The following is a 24,311-nucleotide window of genomic DNA, read 5'->3' as shown; positions in this document are numbered from 1 at the left end:
AGTTAAGACTTTAGCAATTAGAAAATTTATTTAACATAAAACGAAAGGAGATAATATAAGTAACAAATTGGAAGAAATTTGTTAGATTCGAAAAGAGCAGCTTGAAAGAGTAGCGAGCGACAATTTATAAATAAATAAAATATAGAGCAAATAAATTTACAACAATAGTAGGATAAACAAATAGATCTCGAGATAAATGAAAGTTTGAAAAAAAAAAAAAAAAGAAATGGAAGACGATTTATAAAGAGACAAAGAAATTGGAGAGAAAAAATTAACATATCGTAGGTAACTAATGCGAATTAATTTTTTCTTCGGGAGTATTTATTTGAAAAAATGAAAGATCTCGAAGTTCGAAAAATTCTATGCTGTTAAAGATTTTCGACGATATTATTGGACGCGTTAAATCCTAAAATACACTCAAAATATTGCAATCAAAAAAGAAGACGATATTTATTTTTTTCTTTTTTCTTTTTCTTTCTTAAATTCTTTGGATTCGAGATTTCGGTTCTTAAAATAATAAACACACGACACACGGGGTTTTCTGTCACAATTACCTCGTGTAGATTCTATTCTTCGCGCTTGTTGTGTGATCGTAAACATCTGAATAATCCTGTGCATATCGGGTAACAGCGAGAAATTTCGAAATTGACGAAGAATACATAACGTTACGTCGGTTCACCCACTAAAAATGTATTTTTCGTTGCTGTTTTGATAAAACCAGTGTATACCACTGAAACTTCCTCGTTCCGAAGTTTGTATATTATTTCAAGATTAGAGTTAATCTTATAATCTACATCCTGATCCGACACACGCTATTCAAACGGCCTACTCAACCCGCTGAAATTTATAGGCCCTCCATTTTTCACGTTTCAATACCTTGCCGCTCGATGGTGTAGCACGATCTATTTTGTGCATAAGGTTCTTCTTTTCCGAGAAACGATATCGTATTAAAGAAATTGTTGCAATAAGAATCGTAAAATGTACCAACGATACGTACAAATCGAAGAATGGAACGTACGCACGTCGAAAGGCGTGTTTGTAATACTTCTAACTCGTATATTTACTTTGAAAACGTCGTTTTTGACAATTTTTGAAAATTTGAAAAGATCGTGACAATATGAAATTCGTTGTATATCTCTTTCAAGAATTTTCTCTTCGTTCATTTATAAGGTATTATACGCGAAGAATTTATTTATATGTACGTAGTATGTGTATTACATATGTATCTTCTTCAAGATTGAAGAAGATATGACAACGCAAGGATGATAAAGTACTAGATTATGTAACATGTATAAACGTAATACATTTGTCGGTATCAAAAATTAATTTTGTCTTCGACGAATCGTTAGCTTCTTCTTCGGCAATAGGAAAATTTTACGATTACGGTTTTATTCCTTTCTATACAATTTCAATTTTTCTTTGGAGCAACTGTCGCGAATAATTCTTTCTTTCGTACGTTTCGCTAATTATACCACTTTCTACCGTTAACGTAAAATGATAGAACTAAGACACGCAAATATTTCAAACGCGTATTAAACCGAAGTATCAAAGGATATTATAGGATTGGCAAATGCGTGTACTATGCTGTGAAAATTGGAAAATAAAGTCAAATTAGAAACGAATTTTTTCGATGCAAACTCGGTGTAGGATAGAATGTTCATTACGAACAAAGCTTGAGAATGTTCGATTTGGTCACGTATGACGTTCGAAGACAAAGAGCTATTATGACTCCTTCCTATATATTTTGCTCGATATATTCTCCAATATAGTTCCCACGAGATCTCCTGCAGAGTTCTTGGAGGCTTAACATGTCGTATCGTTTGACGGTTCTACTGTTCGTTGCTATGGATTCGTGGCAGAGTTACACGAGACGTGAAAACGGAAGATCCTCGAAGGGCGAAATGTGGCCAAAAACTATCCTACCCTTTCCTGTCAAACAATCGACATCTATATTGGTCAGTGGCTCGTAGATATTTCGTTCTGTCCGTTTACCAAGAAGATCGTATATTGATCCTGGATTCTCGCGAATTTCAAGAAGAATATAGAAATGAAAAATATTAAATGCGAATGTTTCGGTTTTAATCTGAAAGTATAGTTTAACGAAGTATTGCGATATATATTAAATTACAAGTTATATTTAACGCGACAAGGAAAATGGTATTCTCGCGAAACTTTTATATCGAAATTACAAATATCTTGTACCTAATCTAGAGAAATATCGTTCAAGTATCGTTGGGATATTATTTATTATCGCGGCGCACGATTATAATATTTGTGTAATTTACGATTAATAATATAATCGTTCTGAACAATAAAATAAATATTCTTGTCAACTTTCTTCTTCTTATAAAATATAAATATCTCTGAATGGAAGGAAAATAACGTTCATTAGTAAATCATGATTAGGATATTTCTGTGTTTTATAATCGGTTTTATTCGATACTTATTAAACGTTATATCTGTTTACTGTTTCGAATAAATTCAAAAAGTTTCGTTCCTTGAAATATTATTATGCACTATACGCCTTAAAATTTGGAAACATTTATTTCTATCTTCAATTTTTCGTTCGGTGAACCCTATCCATAAAACTTTATGGAGTACGAAAACTTCTTTTCTTCTTTCGAACGTGCTACTATAAAATATTCAAATTTATGACACTCTAATGTAGTTACCAAAGAAATATTCACTCGAAACAAAGGAATTTATATTCAGTGGCTTATCAGTTTGCGATACTACCTTTTTTCGTCTTTTCAGTAAATTTTAATACCTCATAAACAACAAATACACGCAATTTTCACCTGATGATTTTCCTTATTCTCTCAATTTTTGATACGCCATAATTCTTACAATTTTCGTAATTTTCACACGATAATTCTATATTGCAATATTTCAAAAATTTCTAAACTTGGATTCAACGGGATGTCGAAACAATTTTATGCCACGATATCCCACAAACGCAGAACAAAGAAGTGAAATTTCCACGATCCAGCGAAAAGTGACGATCGTTTCAATTTTCATACTGTGATTTACACGCTTGCCGATTCTTCCACGTTCCGATATCGCAAAAATTTCCAAACTCGAACTCGACCCAACCCTGGACAAAGATTTTCACAAACAACGAAAGAGAAAAATTTCCACGACGAAGTAAAAATCTATAAGCGACAAGCTTTCGTACGATAATTCGGACACTTGTTCTAAAATTCGAAAAATTTCCAAACTGAAATTCAACCAAGGAGAAACGTTTATTCGACGGTTCGCTTAATTTCCGAACGATAATCAACTCGTTCGCCGCTCCTTTACATTCCAATGCTACAACAATTTCTGAACTTAGAACCAAGCCAATCTTCGAACTTTTCCACGCGTAACGAACAAGCGATAATTTTCTCAATTTTCACACGATAATTCACGCAGCCTGGAGCCTTCGACCTTACCCAAATTTTCGGTAATTTTCTTTCTAAGAAAGAAGGCTTCGTAGCGTGGTGTCCCGTTGCGTGTCCTGGTTCGCACGTGTTTTCACACGGAGAAAAAATCGCGCGTCGATGGGAGGAGGGTGAGATATCGTGGTGGACGAGCAAGAAATAAAGAAATGCGAGAGAGGCAAACGAGAAGAGGTAACCAGGGGTCTGCGTGGACAAGTTGTAACTCACAAATTTATTACTTTCCCCGTGACTTCGAGTTATTTTATGCCAAAGACAAACCGGCTGGCGCGGCGCGACGAACGCGAAGTGCCGAGGAACGACGAAAACGAATATCTCAGCTGCTTCGTCGCGTTTTTACGCCCGCGGGATATATTAGTGGATCGCTAATCCGCACGGATTTTACGGGACGACTGTGCATGCGACCGTCGACGTCGGCGTCGACGAAGAAGACAGCGTCCCCGTGATACCGCCACGTTCTCGACTCGAATAAACTCCATTGATTTCGTTTCATATCCAAAGAATTTGCTCAAAGTTCTGCTTGTTCATTTTATTAAATTAATAATTTTACGTCTATCTTAACGGCGATGTTTACACGATGATAAGCATAAGTTGATAATTTAATAAAGTATCGAAATTATAATATTTTTATGTGGGTTATTCTTCAACCCTGTTGCATCCTTTGAGCCATTTTTGATCGAGTTGTATTCTTTTCTAACGTTAAAAAGTTTCTTTGTTACATTGTTGGAATACAACGATATTACACGCATAGGTATAAGTATCCTTACACAGGCGTTTGAACAGGATACTTACACAGGTCATACTCGTTACCGTATAGAGAATGGGGTTCAAAATATTTAAGGGATCATGAGTCACTACCACTAGTCTAGTCTGAGAGTAACTAGCCAACGATCAACAATCTCCATACGTTCTTAATTATATCACTCGCTTATGTACATTTGGTTCTACAGTTCTGTTTAGTAAATATCTATAGAATATTATTTCAACATAAACATCGTGTCTTCCACAGATTATTAATCTTAACTTTAAGATTAAATTCTAACATGTATCGATAGGTACGCGTAATTTTCTATTCGAATTTTACACCTCCTTAATTAATCAAACAATTCTATGAAGAGTTTAATATCGTTAAGACCATAGCTTATATATACATATATATATGTATTCGTTCTTTTATTCGAAATGAAATATTACCTTTTATTCGCTGATAATGCAATCAATGTTTCCTCTTATCGGATAGATTTACTTATAGAATTAACCGCCTAAAATGTGCCAGAAATAATTTTCGTTTCTTTTTTTTTCAATTTCATAACAAACACAGCACTGGCGACGAACGTAGTCCATGGAAGTTATAAAACCCGGGGGATTATAATCTCCGGCGGTGCATCGTAATCTCCGATATAAAATTATCGATGGAGAGTTATTTCAGCGCTGCTTTCATTACCCGGAAATTTTACTCGCGCGGCAATAAAGCTTGTACCAATATCCGTGGCATCGATCAAGAGATATTTGGCGAGGACTGACATTTGCCGCTTGTTGATTTACTATTACAGTAATATTTTCTTTCCTAACACATTCATCTAATGGTTTTAATAGCCAACCAGTTAAAAGGTATTCACAAGGCTTTTTCCTCGATAAAGGGAAACTAAACGATCATTTTTTTATATTTCGTTTTCAGCATTTTTTGAACTTCTAAATCACCTAACGCGCTTTAATTTTTTTTGCTTCGGTGGTATAATTATTCGTGGAAGATAGAAATTGGAAAGAAATTTATTCATAGGTTACTGTTTAAAAATTATTTATTTAGATAAACTTTATATCACTTGTCATTCTAAAATCTATTTATCGCTGATTAGATCGCTATTGTATCTACTCGTACATCGTTTCCTTATCTTAAATGTGCGATTAAACCTATTCAATATACCTGTCTATTTTTGATAAAAACACGAGTAATCTTCATTGAATTGAATATCTTTCGCAAAACGACGAACGATCTTTCGTCGATGTTAACAGTAATAATTATATAACGATTCAATCGGAATTTAAATTTTGGTCGACATTTTTTAACAACTTTTTCGATCATTCTCTGCGTACAGAATAAATTTAAGAATAAATTATGAATCTTTCGCTGTATAGGATAATAAACTATTTTCGAATAAACTTTCCACGAAAGAATTCCACAATTATGATTAACGACAAGCAAGAAGAATAGTACGCGTTACGAAAGTATTTTTATGATTCGCCAAACTTTATGGATAATCATCAACCGATGAGAAGGTAATGCGCGAACATAAATAAAATAGCATGTGCTGTAAAAATTGTAGGTGTTTAGTGGAGCGTGTCGTGGTGTAACTCAGCGACAAAGAGGGTTACAAGGGTCGCTAAAATATCCGTAGCGTGCAGCTGTGGGATCCTTTGAAAGTCACACGAAATTAGTCATTCGCACGAAATTCTTGCACTGGCCTTTGAATATCATTCTTACGAATATAACGTAGATTTCGTTAGCAAGATCGAGAATGAAAATATCATCGGTCGTTTCTATTTCTCAAAATTAATAACTCTTATTAATAAAAATTGGCCGATGATTCTACCCCGGATTACCCTTTAATCCCCCTCCCCCATTTTCAATCTGTATAGAATCTAAATGTTATTTCTATGGCACCATGGAGCTTTTATATCGCGATAAACAAACTAGAACTCGTTATTTTTCGGTATGTATCTCGCAAAAGTATCCGGCGACATTCACACGTTTCCCCGAGAAGTTGACCGCACGTATTTCCTGTCCCTGTTCGGGAACACGGCCGAGAAAAACCAAAGTGTGTCACGTAGCGAGATGTGTGGCGGCGATTTTAGAGTGACGTACGAGCACGGTCGCATGGCCGATAATTACCGAGACAGCTATCCCTCGGACGTGGAAAAACGTCGGGAGGTTGAAGTACGACAGCGTGGCGGGAACACCTGTGAGCCACAGGCTCCTCACCATCTCCGGCAGAAAGTCGCAGTCTGCCGTTACGGTCTTCGCTCCTAATCTCGTAATCCTTGGCTTCCTTAGGAAGTCGTTTATTAGTCAAGCCGACCGGTACGCTCGTCATTGGGACAACGACCGGGACGGAGTATCTCGTACGAGCCTTAAAGTCCTGCCCCACGTTTATAAATATTCGAAAACGCACATCGATCGATGATATTTTTGGCCTGTGAGTTGTTAAGGAGCTTTGTTTCTTTTTTTTTTTTTCTTTCTTTCCTTTTCTTTTTCGGAGATATGTGTGAAAAATGACTGGGGATAATGATGGTGCTCTAGGTATAATAAGTCGTCTTTAGGCTGGAGTTGTTTATTTTAAAGCAACTGTTAGAGAAAGTCGTTGAAACGATGGTTCGTATGTTCGTCTTTGTTATAGGTACCGTTTTGAATCTGTGGTTGCGGCTTTTGTTTGATTTTATACGGGTAATATTTTGGTCGATGTATCGTAATGGATTTCGTCTTTCAATATTTTAAAACAGAATTTACAACGCTATTTCTGAGATTAACAGTAAATTGTTGCTTGATTATATTATAGTGCTATTTGCTATTTCTTTTACCCTCATTCAGCTACATACGAGGTTCGTGTAAACAGAATTCTACCGTCCTTGGAATTAAACCGAAACTAATCTTGAAAGAAATTGTAGGATACGTACCTCTAAAGTCCCATCAATGGAAATAATCTTTGATTAATGTTAGTGGACCATATTCCATAAAAAGAACACTCATTTCAAACATTGTACCTTCGTACTACCTTTATTAATTTTTGTTGGAATATAACGATATTTCACGCACAGGTATAAGTACCCTTACACAAATACCCACACAGGCGTTTGAACAGGACACTTACACGGGTCATACTCGTTACCGTATAGAGAGTGGAGTTCAAAATATTTAAGGGATCATGGGTCACTACCTAAGTCTAGTTTGAAAGTAACTGGCCAACGATCAACAATTCCTGTATACGTTGGTTTATTTCTGTATATTTGGTTCTGTAGTTCTGTTTAATAAACATCACTGAATATTATTTCAACATAAACATCGTGTCTTCCAAAGACTATTGATCCTAACTTCAAGATTAAATTCCAACAATTTTCTAAAAGTGATCTATTAAAAAGACGACAGGTCGAGAGTCAAAAGTACGTATTTTTCAAATGGTCGATCACAATATGTTTCTTCGTTATTCTTTGTTTAATTTTCCACAGAGCGTATTGATCCAATGGCGCAAACGCGAGATACAGACGTTAAGCAAATATTCTAAACAATTAAAGAATTAACGTTACAAAGACAACGTCTTTGAAGAGAGTTAGTATGCCTATACGCATCTTCTAGAGTCAGGATAAATCAGGATTGTTTGCAAAATGATTTGCAAGTCCTTCGAAGAAACTCGCATCTTTCCGAGAACAAGAAAGCGGTGTCGGGAATGCGCGAATGTCAAGGAAAATGTCGCGTTTGTTTGTTCGAACGTGGACACATCGAGGACGAGCGATTCCGTGGATAGGGTTCGGTAGCTCTTGTCAAGCAATTTGTTTAGTTTCAACTTGACACAAGGGCGAGAGCACATGGAACCGATAAGTAATCTGAGAGGCAGTGTGTCTTTCGAGTTTAACACGCGTGTCACAAGCGTTTCGGAAAAGTTCATGGATAGAATGTCTTCGGGAGACCTTTCAGACGGCCTGGCGCTACCGAGGGAAACCCCCTATAGCTCCCATGAAAATTAATTGGAATCTAATCCGCTCGTTTCCTCTCTTCTTAGCTCATTTTTCTATGCAAGAAATTATCTAGGATAAAGAATAAATTGGAATATAAGCGAAGGACATTTCTTCTTACGAAATATAGTCTCCAGAGGATTAAATTAAAATTAAATTATATAAAAGAATGTATTAAATATATACGTAATAAAGAAGGGATGTGTTAGAATCTATATTTTAATTTCTAGCGAAAATAACAATTTTATTCGAAGGGATGTCTATATCATTGTCATAAAGCAAATTAATATTCTCATAAAATGATACACAGCTATAATGACGAAGGTAGTGATTTTTAAGACAATTAAAAGTAGTTCATCTTATGCGTAACAGCAAGAGAGAGATACGTTATAATCCGATGTTCTATTTACTCGCTTTCGTAGCTATTTATGAAAACATCGTGATAATTATACGTATATTCTAGAGAAGATAATTCAGAAATACAAAACGATATACGATTGTAGTAATATTCTAAACCGATATAACGGTGCTGGCTTATAAAACGTATTATAAAATATAACTTAACGTTATTTTATAAATACGGCACGTATTATTTAAAAACCGAGATTCGTCTTTCTCGAAACCTCCCTATCGCAGTCCTAACCACGAATCCTACAATTAATTTGACAGCATCTCCAGAGCTCTATAAGAAAATAAGAGCAAGATATCCAATTCGTTGGTGCAGTTTGTAGAGGCTAGAATTAACTTCGTAGAAAGACCTGCTATATTTTGAGGTGCTTCTAGGATTACACCCTTAAAGACCGCAAGTTTCGCGGCGGTTTGATGGCTTCGGGGTTCCCCCGGTTCTCACACATCGGCACGCACAGAAAATTTCCTCGGCGAAACGATCCCCGACACCGAGCCAGCCCACTTCAATCGAAACCCACTGAGTATACAAACCTTGTTTCCGAGGTAGGCGTCCTCCGACCGTGCCACCAGCGCCAGCTGAGATAATGGGAAGGAAATCAGTTCATTTCTATGTTGATCCCACGGGCTTGGTTCCTGTCGCGCTTAGAAGAGCGCCACGATTGCCTCGGTGATCGAGAAAATCGAGGCAGAAAATCAGCTTGATAGCTCGGCCCATCGACCGACTTAACTGTTTCTGCCGAGTCTATAATGTTCCTACTCTCGCAGACGGTCGTCTATAAAATCGACGATTTATCGAGGCACCGAGGTTTTTCTTACGAAAGTGACTGATCGTTTGTCCTTCGCGAGAAAACCAAGTTTCAATTGGAGAAACGGTATGGTGGTAGGTTTATCGATAGAAAAATTCAAAATATCAATTCAATATCGGAAAGCAAGTATGTACACAGTATCTTCTGAGAAATTAACTATCCGTCGGTTCTTCTCGAGAAAAGATTATTTTTTTTTTTTTTTTTATACAAAGATAAGCGACAACGTTGTACCAGTTAACCACGTTATTAATCGAGAACATTTTCTGCGATTATTCCGCGCACGTTACAATTCATAGGGTACGTGATGGAGGCTAAGGGGTGGACGATACGTCTTATTCGGATGGCGCAGCGATCTGAAAGATTGCGCGTCTAAATGCCAATGAGTCTGCGGTCGGAAGAGTTCTACCGTGGCTTCCCTAGGGAAACCTAGCGGCTAGCCGAGCAATTTGTCAACACCATTAGACGATGGCAACAAGGGTTGACTTTGGCGCATCTGCCAGCGGATCTCGCGCAGCCATCGCCACAACAAAGGGGTAGTTAATGACTATCGGGGGTATTCCGATCGAAAACCCGGTACAGACCGTATGCCAGCCTGTTGACAAAATATCGGGATATTGCCATTGACCGAAAGGGATAACAGATTTGTCAAAAGGGTCCTTTTTCTATGAATTGCCCGTGAAGAAATCGTATTTTCAAGCTGGACACGTATGGACGGTTATCGATTCGATTTTTCTTCTTTGACGTTCTTTTGCATTAATGGCACGTTAATAAGAATTTCAGCGAAAGCGAAATGTAAATGCGGCTTTACCTTTGGGGGTGACGATATTGGAAAATAAATCGAACGACAGATGATCCGCGTTTGTTCGATATTTGAAAGGGGAAAACGTTAGAAACAACGAAAACTGGTAGAAGATGAAGTTCGTTTATCCATTTAAACGATACCACTACCTTCGCCATCAAATTGTGAAATTATTTTTTGGAAACTAAAACCTTCCCAATGATATTCCTGCAGATTGAAGAGTCCTTTCACAACCACTAATTTCTTACTTAATATCGCAAGAAGAACATTTTCACGAACTTCCAATTTTTCATCCGAGACTCAACGAACAAGTACAATCTACACCCAAGGTATCATTCAGTTCCGTAAACCTGTACCTGAAAATAAAGAAATTTCCAACTGAAATGGAAAACGAAAGGCGCTTCGCCGAATCAACGATCCACCTCGAAGCAAGCGATCATCCGAATCAGCTCGATGAACTAAGCGAAACAATTCTCTTAAAAATAACTCCTCTTGGCTCGTTCGGATCCGAAGATTCTGGACCGTTCAACCTTCTAACGTATCGAATTCTCGTCAAATCAATCGGACGGATAGAGAGTAGTACGCGAAACGTAGGAAAGATCGCGATTCCGCAAACGAATGGAACGGAGAGCACCTGCGGTCTGGAAGTGGGAACTGCCGGCTCTGGGAGTGAAACTGAAACGGGGATAGGTGGGATGCCATTGGAATAAGATCGGGTTTAGCCGCAGTGTCGGGTTCGAGCCCCGGATAAGTCTGCCTTATCCCGATAAGCCGGTGAGTTAATGAATCACAAAACAGGTGGTGGCGCCACTGAGAGATCGTCTTCGTCCTCGACTCGTTGCTATGTGCAGCTTGAATTCTTGCGAGATTGACAAAACGGTGACGCTCTTTTGCCTTTTCCCTATTTTTTTTTTTTTTTTTTTTTTTTTAATTGTTCTTCCTTTTGGATTATCTTTCCTTTCGAGGATCTTACAGCTTATAAGGAATTGTACCAACTGATATACTCGGTGGAATTCGGTCTTCGATGTTTGTTCACGCGTCCCTTGTCTCCGCTCTTTATCTCGGCCTCGAAACTATCGTTCGTGCGTTTCATTTTTCTCGCTATGAAAAATTAGGACGCCACGTATGCTTTACATGATTTGGAACCACCTAAGAAAGGCTTCCTCGGCTGAGAGACGAAGATAAGAAGGGAACTCTGTGTTCGTAGATTTACGAAAAGTATCACGAGAAATACGATTTTACCTGATACGTTGTTTCGAAAGTCGAGTAGAGAAGAAATTTTGCTACTTATTTGGAGAATGCGTGTCAGCTATCAATCTGATGTAACGGTATGCTGCTATAACGATCGTATTACACGACGTAGTAGCGTTTTCTTTGAAAATCGTATATTTTTGATGTTAATGAAAGAAGCCAAAGCAACACCCACTGAAACGCGTTAATGACATCCAGTAATGGTAATTTAAAATTTCTTATCTCTACACGATATGTACACATAAGAACGTTTATCTCTGGATGTTTAAATAATTAACGACGCCCTTGGAAGGTGACGATATACCCAACGGCCCATGTATATTTCAATATTTTACACTATTTTAAGCGATGGCAATTTCTGGCGATTGCATTAACACAGGAACGAGGCCGAAATTTCATTCGTCATGTCGTATCAAAGCTGGAATAACACGATGGGTGCGGTGCTTATCAAAGCTATTCGTACTAATATTTTATCTGTGCTCCGCTGGCACTTGACAAAAATCAACGTACAATGTTGCTTTATCGCTCGAAAATGTTCACCGAGATTGCAACAGAAACGTCATATATTGTTTATAGCGTGTACTCGATATTTCTACCATAGGAACATGACTTAAATGGTATTGGTACTTCGAACCGTTCAAAAATCGTCCGATATATTTATAAGCGCGATTCGCCTACAAATTGGGAATTTATCGTTGCGTAAAATAAACATCGAAGTCACAAATATAATCGATAAAATTCATTCGGCGAGTCGATCAAGCCTGTCGTTTCTCCTATCAAATTCCGTTCCTCTAATTTTTCGGGAACGGCACGCTTTTACGTTCGCTCGTTACATCGACCTAACGAACTGATGCAACGACGAAAAGTAGAAACGAGGCAACGTGAACGCGTTGATCTTACTTTACAACGCACGTGCAAACTTTCTACGACAAACGATTTTCTGAAAAGATGCGCGATAACGCAAACGACGCAGTGAGACGATTTAAGAGCTGGGAGGTGCTCGACTATATTTCTCGCGTTCGAACGTCGATGATATCGCAAATAATAAAATCACGTGAGTTGTCAAGTCCCCGCTACAAGCGATTATCGCCGATATTACCAGCCGACGAAGAAAAAAGGTATGTTCTTCCGTCGTATCGGTGCTTCGATCAAGACACGCGAAAGAAGGCTATTGTACATAGGTACTTCTGACAACTCTTACAAAATGTAGGTACAAAATATATCTCGAACGCTGCACTCAAATTTAATCCGTATCGTTAATCCTTACGATTCTTCTCTCTTTGATTTGCGCGACTTCAATTTAACATACAACCTGGCGTTCGGTTGAAACGAGTTGAAGAGAAAATCTGACGCGTTCAAAAATGACGAACTGTGTTTAAAATGACCAACGGTGATGTTGAAATAGAACGACGATTTCAATTCGATCGATACAATCGTCATTCAGTTTGATAAAAGGACGACGAAGACGTTGAAGGGACACTGATCCGGTTATTAATTATGTGCCATGTGATTTGGAAATTCTATATTCCTATGACTACGTCTTTTAATTCTTCTAAGTTTACTGATTTATAACTGCGTTACTCTTTGCTGTTCGTCGAATAACTTCATGATCGTTTTTTCGAAGAACTTGTCCTTTTTAAATCAAAGATAGATTCTCTGAGATAGTTTGTACAGATTCCTAGAAAGATTAATCTTTTATTATAAAAAGTAGTTTTACAAAAATCGGAGCGAACGATAATTTGATGATATATGAATAAGACGGATAAGATTAACAATATTTTATCTGCTAGTGTCTAATTTTAAAAACGACATCATTTTAATTAATCGAACCCGAATTTTCCTTGGCAATTGCTGCGTTTAATATCCAATTATTTGCATATATTTCAGTTATTTACTAACAACTCGACGCAATCAATTAGAATTTCTTTTTTCATAAGCGAAGACAACATTTTTATCACAGTGTGATTTGGAAATTCTGGTATAGTGTAAAAACAAGCTTTTCCCGGCGATTAGCGATCGAGATAGTTTACACGAAGCAGGTTATAAAAATATTTTCCTACAAATGGGACAACAACCTCGAGTAAACGTTGCTACTTTCTACGCATTGATAAGTACGGTAGATGAATTTCAGATTCACGCTACAACTATTATTTTGTATAGCTACAGAGTCACACGATAAGCGATATTTGTTTCTTTAGGTTCAAGGTGCAAATAAATATTTGATAATAAATACAGTTGTAATAATTGCGAATATCTTCGACTTTAAGCGAGCAGAAATGCGATGCAGACAATGTGATTCCGTTGTTAGACAAAAAGATATAGGTATTTGAATAGAAATGTATTTTATCTTTATGTCGTCTAAGCCCCGAACAAAGACACTTTATATCTAAATATTTTATAGAAAAATAAACGTGTAAAACTTGTTCCAATCCCAACGAAATAAAATTCATTTCCAGGATCATGATAAGCAAGTTTTAAGTTTAAAGTATTTAAATAAAACTCTGCTGCCAGGAAGATTGAAATTAAACTTTCATGTCGCGATAAAACTTTTGCCACATTTGAACTTCCTTCGTTTCGAATAATTAAATAATTATCCATCTAACAATCGAGAGACAATCGTACAGTTAACATTTTAATTTCTATGCTTCATTCGGATATTCTAAACTGAACGTCTGTGCACGATATATTTTTCGTACAATTAAAGGAGGAATCAAGCAATATATACAAGCTATAAGACACTCAAGTGGAACGATAAGTAATATTGGAGTACTTTGAAGCATTGTTACCAAACCTCTTACAACAGTAACACTCACAGAACAGCACAGTATCGATCAAACAATTAATAAAATCTATCAAGATCTAGTTTCACTCGAATCGTGTAATATAACCTAATTAATTTTCGTCTAAAAATACTCATTACCGCTAGCTATCCTCGCAGCTATATAAAGAACATTTCCTTATCGCTAGATCGCGGATGTAAATTTAAACGTACAAAAACGACATTTCTATGTTTGAATAAAATAAACGGAATATACACGACGTATAAAATATTTAAGGCGAAGAGAAAAAAAAAGAAGAAAATGTATGTAAACGCGTAAAATACATTGAAAGTAAAAGTACCTATATCGAAATATATAAAATATTCAAAGTAAAAAGAGAAATATAAACACGCGTAAAATATGCAAAGTTCTCGTTACGATGTTTAGTAAGTAAAACGAATCTTTCTTTGGATGCCATTTCTATCCGCGAGAACACGAATTCGCATAAACATGCCCGATCTATATCCCACTACTCGCAACACTTTTTCATCGCACGTATCACGTTGGATTAACCTCAATTGAATGTTCCCTCCTTCAAGACTCAAACCAAGTTTCGTCTAATTCGAAAATTTGAAAAACACTGTACAATCGCTCATTTCCCTCGTTCTCGGATTTCCTCCAATCAGACTCTTAGATTCATGATCGCGAAGGAAGAACGCGGGTCGGAACGACCCTCGATATTGTGACCGACTCACCACGTTTCAGCTTCTCCAGCGGTTCGTGCAGTTGATGGTTGGAATTGTGCAACATGGACGCGTCGTGGTGCGAGTTTCCGTGAAGATCGTGATGGTGCATCGTTGCTTGAAGATGATCGCCGTGAAGGCCAGCCATGGAACCCGCGGCGGCAGAGTGCTGATGGTGCTGGACGGACAGGCCGGTCGTCGATCCCGTCACGAGATCTTGAAGACACAGATCCGTGTTCCCGCCGCCTCCTCCTCCGCCCCCGGCTAGCTCGAGGCTCCCCCCGCCCCCGCTGCCCCGCTCCATGCTGTAGAAGGTTAACGTCGTGTTGACTGATCTGTACAACGCAACGCAAGATCAACCGAGCCCTCGCGAGGCCGTTTGTCGCGCGAAATCACGTCGAGTCGACTCGTGTTTCCAATTTGCCCTCAGGAACCAGGCATTCGAGTCGAACGCGCGATAGATTCCACTCGGTGCAGGCTTTTACTGGCGACGGCCGTCGGCTGGAGGCATCCGTTTACACCAACGATTTCTCCCTCTGCGTCAGAGCTCCAACGAATCAAATTCGATTCCAATTTGGCGATTTATGGTGGTTATCGGTGACGCGAGTAGTGATCGTGCTTGCACAGAGAACGTTTGGTGGCTAATTTCGGTAGTTTTCGTCATATGGTTCGATTGAACAGCTCGTCGTGGATCAGATGGAGACGTCCGAACGTTATCCGCGTTCCGTCGCTACGCGTCGGATAGAATTGGACGAGCAAGTTTCCGCGTTTCCGTGGTTAACAACGTCGAGGACGATGTCGGAGCCGGATGACGGTAGAAGGTGCTCGTTCTCATGGATCGTATTTTGCGTTTAAAACGAGGAAGAGCCAAGTTAATGCACGTGCTGCAACGCTACGTTGCTAGAAGCGACTGACAAATCGGATAACCACGGATGGACGATGAGTTACGACGATTGAAATAGTGGAATAGAAAAGTAGGTTAAAGAGGTCGCACTATGATCGCCATTTGATTGCACGCACTGTGATTCTTGGGTATTCCTTTGACAGGTGATCGTATTGTTTACGTACGATGAAAACCGTGTGTCGCGTAGCGTTCGCTCGCATCGATCGTTCAAATCCTTACGCGGGTACTTGCCAACGCGTGTTCGATTCGCAGGAACGTAGACAGTCACTGATCTTCGATAAATTGTACTTTTTCCGATCGACAGCTAAATCACGAATCCAACTCTGGTCAGGAACAAAGGCCACGGTTCTCTGTTCTCTGTTCTCTTACTCGACACTGAAACTTTGATGCAACAACAGCGACAGCTCGACGTTTACAGGCCCGAAGAAGGAATCCTCGGGAAACTGACTCTCACGACAAATTCCGCGTCACTGCACTGTTTCCAGCCGCGTGTTCGAACCGATCACAGCGGAGAACTTAGGTGTACGTACGTACGTATATCCAGTCGTGGAAGGATCACCACCGAGTATCGCGACACCGGCAACGCCGGACAGAGCAACACCTTCGACACGTATCTCGATACCGGTCACTGGACTCGCGATCGTTGACGCGCCAGCAGGACTCGCACCAGAGATTTCCACCCACGCGGTTCACTCGGTAGCTCGCGCCGATGATGGCGTGGAAAATTGAGCGCGGGATCCGCGCCGTGACATCGCGACGATCGACGACCGGAACCTTTCAGCTCAAGTTGAACGTGGCGCGCCGGCTACGCTCTCGTCTCGCTCGTCTACCTCGGTCTTCTCACCTTAACGGAGCACGCGTTAAGCAACAACAGACAGACACAGCGTGTAATAGAAAGAGAGAGGGAGGAAGACAGACGAAGGAAGCGTAAGAAAGCGTGAGTGGTGCTGCAGGTCGCGGTAGTATAGCCGGTTTTCGTAGTAGATGGAACGTGTAGTGGCCGCGCGTCGGTAGTAGGTGGGTCCGCCAGGCTTAGCCGGTTGAGCCTTTCGGACTGCCTGCCGGCTTAAGTCTCTAAGTCGGTAAGCCGAGCGGATCTAGTGGTCTTGGCTGGTGCACTGGCTGCCTGCTAGCCTGTCTGCCTTCCTTGCTTGCCGGGCGGCTTGCCTGACTGTCTGACTGCGCCTCGCCCTGGCTCGCTCGCTCTTACTCCCCTCCATCCGTTCCTTCTCTCTTCAGCTCTCCCACTCTGCTTTCGTTATCTCCCTCAAAAGTCTATCTCGCTCGCACCGCTACGATCTCTCGTGTCTTCGTGCCCCGTTTCATCCCTCTGGTTACCGTGGCCACCGTCCTTCTCCCTCGTCCTACCGCTCCCCACTCGACGGTCCGCGTCGTTTTCGTCCTTTCTCGCTTTCTCTATCTAGCCGAACGCTATCTTCCTTCGCATTTTCTATCTCTCTCTCTCACGCCTCGTTACACGATCTCTCACGCCTGTATCTGTCACCTCGTCCCCGACACTGCTCGATTGGACGACCCCGCGGCCTTCTCTCTCGCTCGCGCTACCCCTACCCGATATCGTGCCACGTTTCGTCTCGTTTCCTCGTTGCCACGATCTCTCACGCCTGTGCCTCTCTTTTCCGTCCCAGTCGTGTCCGAAACAGTCACCGGTTCGCCTATGTTCGGTATCGTCGACGCACCTCTCTTCATCTACCCCCACTTGCAAACGGCGCCCCTCCAACAACATTCAAGTCCGCCCCTCCTACGTGAACACCGATCCCTCGTCTCTCCCTCGAACCAGCACGCACACCACGCACCCTCTATCCGTCCTTCCCTCTACCTTTCTCTCTTCCTTTCCCTCTTTTCCTCTTTTCCACGCTTCACGAACCTCGCGTACCTTCTGATTATCATTTGTTTCTTTCCGTTGACGTTTGTCGCCTTGGATAGTCATGAGTTGCTTTAATCTCTAACGACACGCTCGACCTGACGTTCTACGATGCGCACGTATAGTTGCTCTTTTCCACGAAAGGGAAAAAAACACGTGCATGTATCCGTCGTTTGTCTCTATCGAAGGAAAAAAATTTTCCCTCTCTAGTACGGTGATACGATTTTAATAGTTTGCACGAGACTGATAACGTTGGCCTTACGATCGCGTTTGATTCGCCGCCTCCGCCATCTTTAACTCTTACGCGATGTAAAATTCAGATATAACGTAGAAAATCTTTGCCGAGATACCGTGATTCGAGTCGAGCGTATGCAGTTATCGGTCGTCTTATCTGTCGAAGCAAATACCTATCTTCGTAGACTTAGGCTGCCTCTGTGCTGGGCGTTTCAAGCGAAACGGGGAGGTGTGTCGTATATTGGCTGCAAATTTCATTGAAAAAATCACCACCATGTCCCATATAAAGGGCAGAACAAATTTTCTAATTTGTTACTTTGGCAATTACAATTTCGAAATTTTCCATACAATTTCTTTCATTCTACGAAATTTTTCGTCCAGATTCGTTCTGTTTCAATCTCGGGTAGGCGTATTATAACCGTTTTAATTTCTTTAAATCGACAGATACGGGAAACTCTACGAGCGTAAATAATATCTCTATACGGTTTAGAGTTAATTACACGGTTAATTTTTTAATTTCATACGGACTAGACGATGATTAATTACTTTGGCACGATTAAAAGCAGCAATCGTCGTCCTTGCAATAGTCTAGAATCTAATCAGATTACGAAAAATTCCAGAAGCGAAATACACCGTTCGAATCGGCCATTTACAAACAATATTTTATCTACGTTTGTCTTATCGTATTTCGAGAATGTCGAGTGACCATGTCGTCTAACTTGCTCGTAAAAATAACTTAAGCCTCGATTGAAAGGCGTGGAATTAATTAATCACGTATGTATTCTGGTATTACTAATTAATTAATACGACTGGTAAATCGATATCAAAAGGAAACGAGAGAAAGATATTTTGGTGGAACAAAATATATCTGATAATTTTATTGGATACACTTGTAGCGGAAAATTATTTCATTAAAATTACACGCGAAATCAATGGAAAATATTTCGACTTTTATTCCGCTATCTTTCACTCTTTATTACATAATGTGTATCGCTCGATGATATTATTTGTTTTATCATCGGTATATTTCATCACTGTCGAAATAATTTCTTCAAAATTAACGCGAACGTCGTCCAAACACGAAAACAATAATCATACGTATCAAGGTATCTAATTTACGATACTTACAACAATTGGAAAGTATATCTATTTTTGCGTTACGAGTTACGTAAAATGTAATTTAATATTAGTTGCGAGTTACGTTCAACGGAGAAAATATTAATCGTGGTGATCGAAACTCTATCTCCAAGTATTAAGGATGAAAATTAATAAAAAATTTTGCAAACGGTTCGATTTTAAGTAAAAACGTCTTACATCTACGATTGGATCCAATATAACAGCTAAAATGTACAGCGACTACGCAACATATTTGTACACAATTGTATCTATTCTAAGCTTTTGTATACTAATTGGTTAAGTACAAGTTAAATTTCGTGTTATTTATCGGTACCTATTTTCGCACAACTACGAACAATGGATACCTACTGTGAAAATGAAATATACATAGAACCCTCAGAAAGAACGGTTCTCTGGAAAATAAACATAGTGTATGTCTAACAAAAGGAAGGAAATGCCCAAACCTCGTAATACCAAACAACCCTAGAAGAAACTGCAACGTCATACAATTATCCACCGTACGAAAATTCCTCTTGCGAACGTTCGCAAAACTACTTATTCAGCACACCATAAAGACGAACGTAAAACCGAGGATTCAAATGAACAAAACGACAGACCACAGGAACAAGCACATAAAGTTCGATAGAGTCTCGAAGCATTCGGTGATAGGTGCGCGATGCGCAATCGGCGGCGACGTTGAGTGGGCGATCGACGGCGAGCAACGAAGGAGAAGCCGAAGATCGCGAAGGGCACGAGGAGAAAGATAAACGCGGCGAATGACAAAGCGGATGATTTGGTGGTCGAAAAAGGGAGAAAGTCTCGGAGACGAGGTTCGAAGTGGAGCGAGGATCCGCGGAGCGACGAAGATGAGAGAGGCCAGTTGTAGGAAGACGGGCACGCAGAAAACGAAGAGGAGCACGACGACGACGATACGAAAAGCGGGTGGAGGCTGGTGTAGCGGCAGTACATACGTCAAGGTACGAACAGAGACCGCCATCCCCGGGATCCCCCTAACGCCTCGGCAAAAGTAGAAGAGACAAATGACAAGGTGGCCACGCCTACCGCGTCGCGGCGTGGGCGTCGGGTATGGTTGTGTGAGTGTGACTTCGATAGAACGTAGTGGGAGAGACGCCGGCGCTGGTGGGATTCGTGATATCCGAGGGACGAAGGGGTAACCGTCCAGAGTGTTTCCTGATTTTTGAAGCGGCCGACCGAGTTATGGACGTCCCTGCTCGGCTCCCGTCCGCCGAGAATTAATGGTCGATGTCTGTTAAGAATGCGACCGCAAATGGGCAGCCGCTTTCAGTCGCTCGACGACGTCTCTTCCCCGATTGATCGACACCAGTCGATTTCCCTTTTCTACCTTTTGCCTTCTCCTTCCTTTCCTGCTTCTCGATTCTTTGTTTAGGTTCCTCCATCAAAGTGTTGGAAATTGTTCTCTGCGAATGTCGTGCAGGTTGTGGTGGAAGAAAATCAGATGTAGTTAGATTTGTCTTTTTTTTTTTTTTTTGTTTTATTATCTGAACACGTTGTATATTCTCGACAGAGTGACGTAACGTTCTTTGAAAACTTTTGACGCAAGTCACGATACACAGGAAGATAAAGTACGGAGAAGAAGGATTTTGGAACAGAGAGTAGTCTTTTTGAAAAAGTGTTTCCTCCTTCGAAGAAGTGTCGTACGGTTTGTGAGAAGTTTCGATGGAAATTGCAGTTCATAACGGAATAACGCGATCGTATTCGGTTTTTTTATCTCCAATTTTTGGATTCCAGGTTTGTAAGAATAATTAATATTCTTTTGGATACGTTCTACGTGTGTTTCCATTTCATAACATCAAGTGCCGCATCGTCGGTTGATGATCGTAGTGCGTGTCGTGAGCCAGAAAAGTATATATAATATCGAAAAAAAGGAATTTGGAAGTAAATTCCTTTTCTTATTCTTCTTCCATATAGATACGTTTGTAGATATATATATATATATATGGATACGTATAGATCGTAGTGTAATCAAAATATTTTAGACGTTGTATTATTTCCGACGAAGAATCGCTTCTTGATTATTTCAATCGAAGCCGTAGTCCATAAGAAGATAAAACATAGGTATCTACGGAAGCAAAGGTTCGGAATTCGACTCTGTTCTTTATTTTATAGTCACTGACAATTTTTTTATTGCATTTTATTTTTTAAATCGTCGATTAAAGTCGTAACTCGTAAGAAAATAAGAAAAAGTTTCCTTCTTCGATCTTTATCTAGATTCTTATAATAACGTTGCAAAGTTAAGCAGAATTTTTTAGATACGTTGTATATCCCCAACAGTGTCGTATCGTTTCCATTTTTTTTTTTTTTTTTTTTTTTTTCTTTGGAAGATTCGGCAAAAGTCATAATCCATAAGACGAAACGTAGAGAAGAAGGAATTTGATGTCGTTTCGGTGATGGTAATTTGCAACGAGGCAAATCGTCGATCGTGGATTGGAGTTTGAGTGTGATATTGGTTCGCTTATGCGAAATGAAATACGGGGGAAATATATGAATATGCACAATATTCCTATTTATTGTAATGCGGTAGCAATTGAAGGATTATAGATTATCTGCGGATGCAGTCGATCGACACAGGGGCTTTGCGGCTGACCCGAACATGTAACTACCGCACAGTCACCGACTATTCATAGTTGCTTTCATGACACGTGGTTATATAGCAGAATCAAATCGTACGATTATGAAATTAACAGAAATTTCGAGGAGGAAATTAATTGCCTCTCGTTATCCAATTTTTCTGTTTTGCATATTTATAGAAAAATATCGGTAGAAATGGTAGAAACGAATCGGCCAACTGTATTTCTCAAACTGTGCGTGTAATTAATCCATTTATGGTATATTTTTATCGATCTTATTATTCTTGAAGTAAATCAGCTTTTCATTTTTGCTAAATAACAGCGGCAGATTTTTCTTTATCGAGAATTAAGAGATGTTAATTCTAATTTTACTAACAAGTATCGTTTGAGAAGATGATTTAGAAAGATGCGCTTTGAGAAGTCGGTTCTTTATACTGTCCTTATAAGATAACCTTTATAAAACGTGTTCGTAGCTTCTAATCCGCGACGGATGCTTCGAAGCTATTGCCGCTTATTCCGAGCAATCAATTTTAGGTAATCGATTTAACAAAACACGAATTTTTCGTCGAAACGATCCATCTTAATCGTATCTAATAAGAAGAATGAAACGATCAGGTAGAAATTTGAGCTTACGATCTAAAATCAAAGATAGTGTATTACGATAATTACGCGTTCTAAAAATAAAACTTTATTGCATCGATAGATAAATAGATAAGATAGATAAATAAAAGTAAATATTACATATTGCAATATTCGATATTTTGAAAATATTGAAATTCGGGACGTTTTCAAAAGTGAGATCCATTTCTGTCGATATTATTCTACGATCTTAAATTAGGTACGCTACTGTAACTAGCATTATCTAATGAAAAATGGACGTTTTAATTGTCCTTCTAACGTGTCTCCATTGTTATTTATACTTGTCATTTGCTTGATATCGGTGAAACGATACCCATAAACTCGGTTATTGCCGGGATGCCATAAAAGGATAAGATAGACATTTATCAGCTACGAATGGCTGGTTATGCGTTTAACAGCGCGACTTCGATATAACTATCCGGTTGACGTTCAATGTTATTCAAATACCGCCAAATGGCCGTTTATTTTGCACCAAGCCAAATAATGAAAAAATAGAAGACGCGTCACATAAAGCGTTATGAAGCTATTTTCCCAAAGAATATTAGAAATAGAGATGAATTTCCTTCTAACGTTTTAAAAATCAGATAAAATTTCTTGAATATATTAGAAAATCATGCGACATTTTTGCACGCTTGAACCAATATTACTAGTGAAATTTTAGTCGACTTTTCTTAGATGTTTAGTCCTAATGAAACGACTGAAATTTTAGAAACTAGAAATCGTCAACGCATCTTATTGTAAACGTAAAATTACAAATTTATAGAAGAGACGTCTATACCTTGTAACCCGTGATAATCCAAAAACTCTAAAAATTTTAATTTTGATTTTAAAAATCAGATAAAATTTCTTGAACATATTACAAAATTATGCGACACTCTTGCACGCTTCAACCAATATTACTAGTGAAATTTTAGTCGAGTTTTCTTAGATGTTTAGTCCTAATGAAACGACTGAAATTTTATAAACTAGAAATCGTCAAAGTATCTTATTGAAAATGTAAAATTACAAATTTATAGAAGAGACGTCTATACCTTGTAACCCGTGATAATCCAAAAACTCTAAAAAATTTTAATTTTGATTTTAAAAATCAGATAAAATTTCTTGAACATATTACAAAATTATGAGACACTCTTGCACGCTTCAACCAATATTACTAGTGAAATTTTAGTCGAGTTTTCTTAGATGTTTAGTCCTAATGAAACGACTGAAATTTTAGAAACTAGAAATCGTCAAAGCATCTTATTGTAAATGTAAAATTACAAATTTATAGAAGAGACGTCTATACCTTGTAACCCGTGATAATTCAAAAACTCTAACTGTGACGAACTAAAAACTATTTTACTTTTTTTGCCCAACTAGTCGCATCAGTTACATATACGTACGCTCTCTTCTTTTACGACTTATTAAATTAACTGTAAATTAATCTTAGAACGTCACGAGAAAAGTGTGTGATAATCCAAAAACTCTAACTGTGACGAACTAAAAACTATTTTACTTCTTTTGCCCAACTAGACACATCAGTTACATATACTTACGTTCTCTTCTTTTACGACTTATTAAATTAACTGTAAATTAATCTTAGAACGTCGCGATATAAGCATGTGATAGCAGCAAACGAACGGAGTACAAGTAGAAATATCGAAAAATTAGAATTGGCAATTTAATTTTCATGTAAATTACGATACGAGCCGAAGGTTTGAAAGTAATCGAAAAGAAAGTTTCATAAAGACCTTGGAGCGGTATATGGTCAGGAAATCTCGCGCTCCTTGTAATCCAGTTGGCCGACGAAATGTTAAGACTTCGCGAGTAAGGTTCATGACGAGAGTCGTGAGATTTATGCTGTTCGAATCCTACGATTTGTCTTCTTACAGCTTACTTTTATAAGACCGTTCCTTGCTTAGGTGCTTGTTGCCGTATTACGAGAGATCAACGAAATTGAATTTATTTCAACGTTCGTACGTGTTCTTACACCGTGGACATATTCCAAGTCACATAAGTA

General features: G+C 39.0%; 1 protein-coding gene across 6 annotated transcripts in view; it reads right to left on the bottom strand.

Annotated features, from left to right (window-relative positions):
- Ptx1 (pituitary homeobox homolog Ptx1) overlaps positions 1–15,871 on the bottom strand; it is a 44,376-nt gene extending 28,505 nt beyond the window's left edge. For 4 of the 6 annotated variants that reach the window (XM_072008104.2, XM_072008105.2, XM_072008107.2 and 1 more), the window contains exon 1: positions 14,944–15,871. In XM_072008104.2, coding sequence (XP_071864205.1) covers positions 14,944–15,232 — 289 coding nt within the window. In that variant the 5' untranslated portion in view covers positions 15,233–15,871. Of the gene's footprint in view, positions 1–14,940 lie in introns of all 6 variants that reach the window. The other 2 variants (XM_072008106.2, XM_072008108.2) reach the window with 1 other exon arrangement.
- Positions 15,872–24,311: the final 8,440 nt, after the last annotated feature.

This window comes from Bombus fervidus, chromosome 8 (assembly GCF_041682495.2).
Source record: "Bombus fervidus isolate BK054 chromosome 8, iyBomFerv1, whole genome shotgun sequence".
In the NCBI taxonomy this organism is placed as follows: Eukaryota; Metazoa; Arthropoda; class Insecta; order Hymenoptera; family Apidae; genus Bombus; species Bombus fervidus.
Note: the sequence above shows the minus strand (reverse complement) of the source record. Positions and strands in the feature narration are given on the sequence as shown.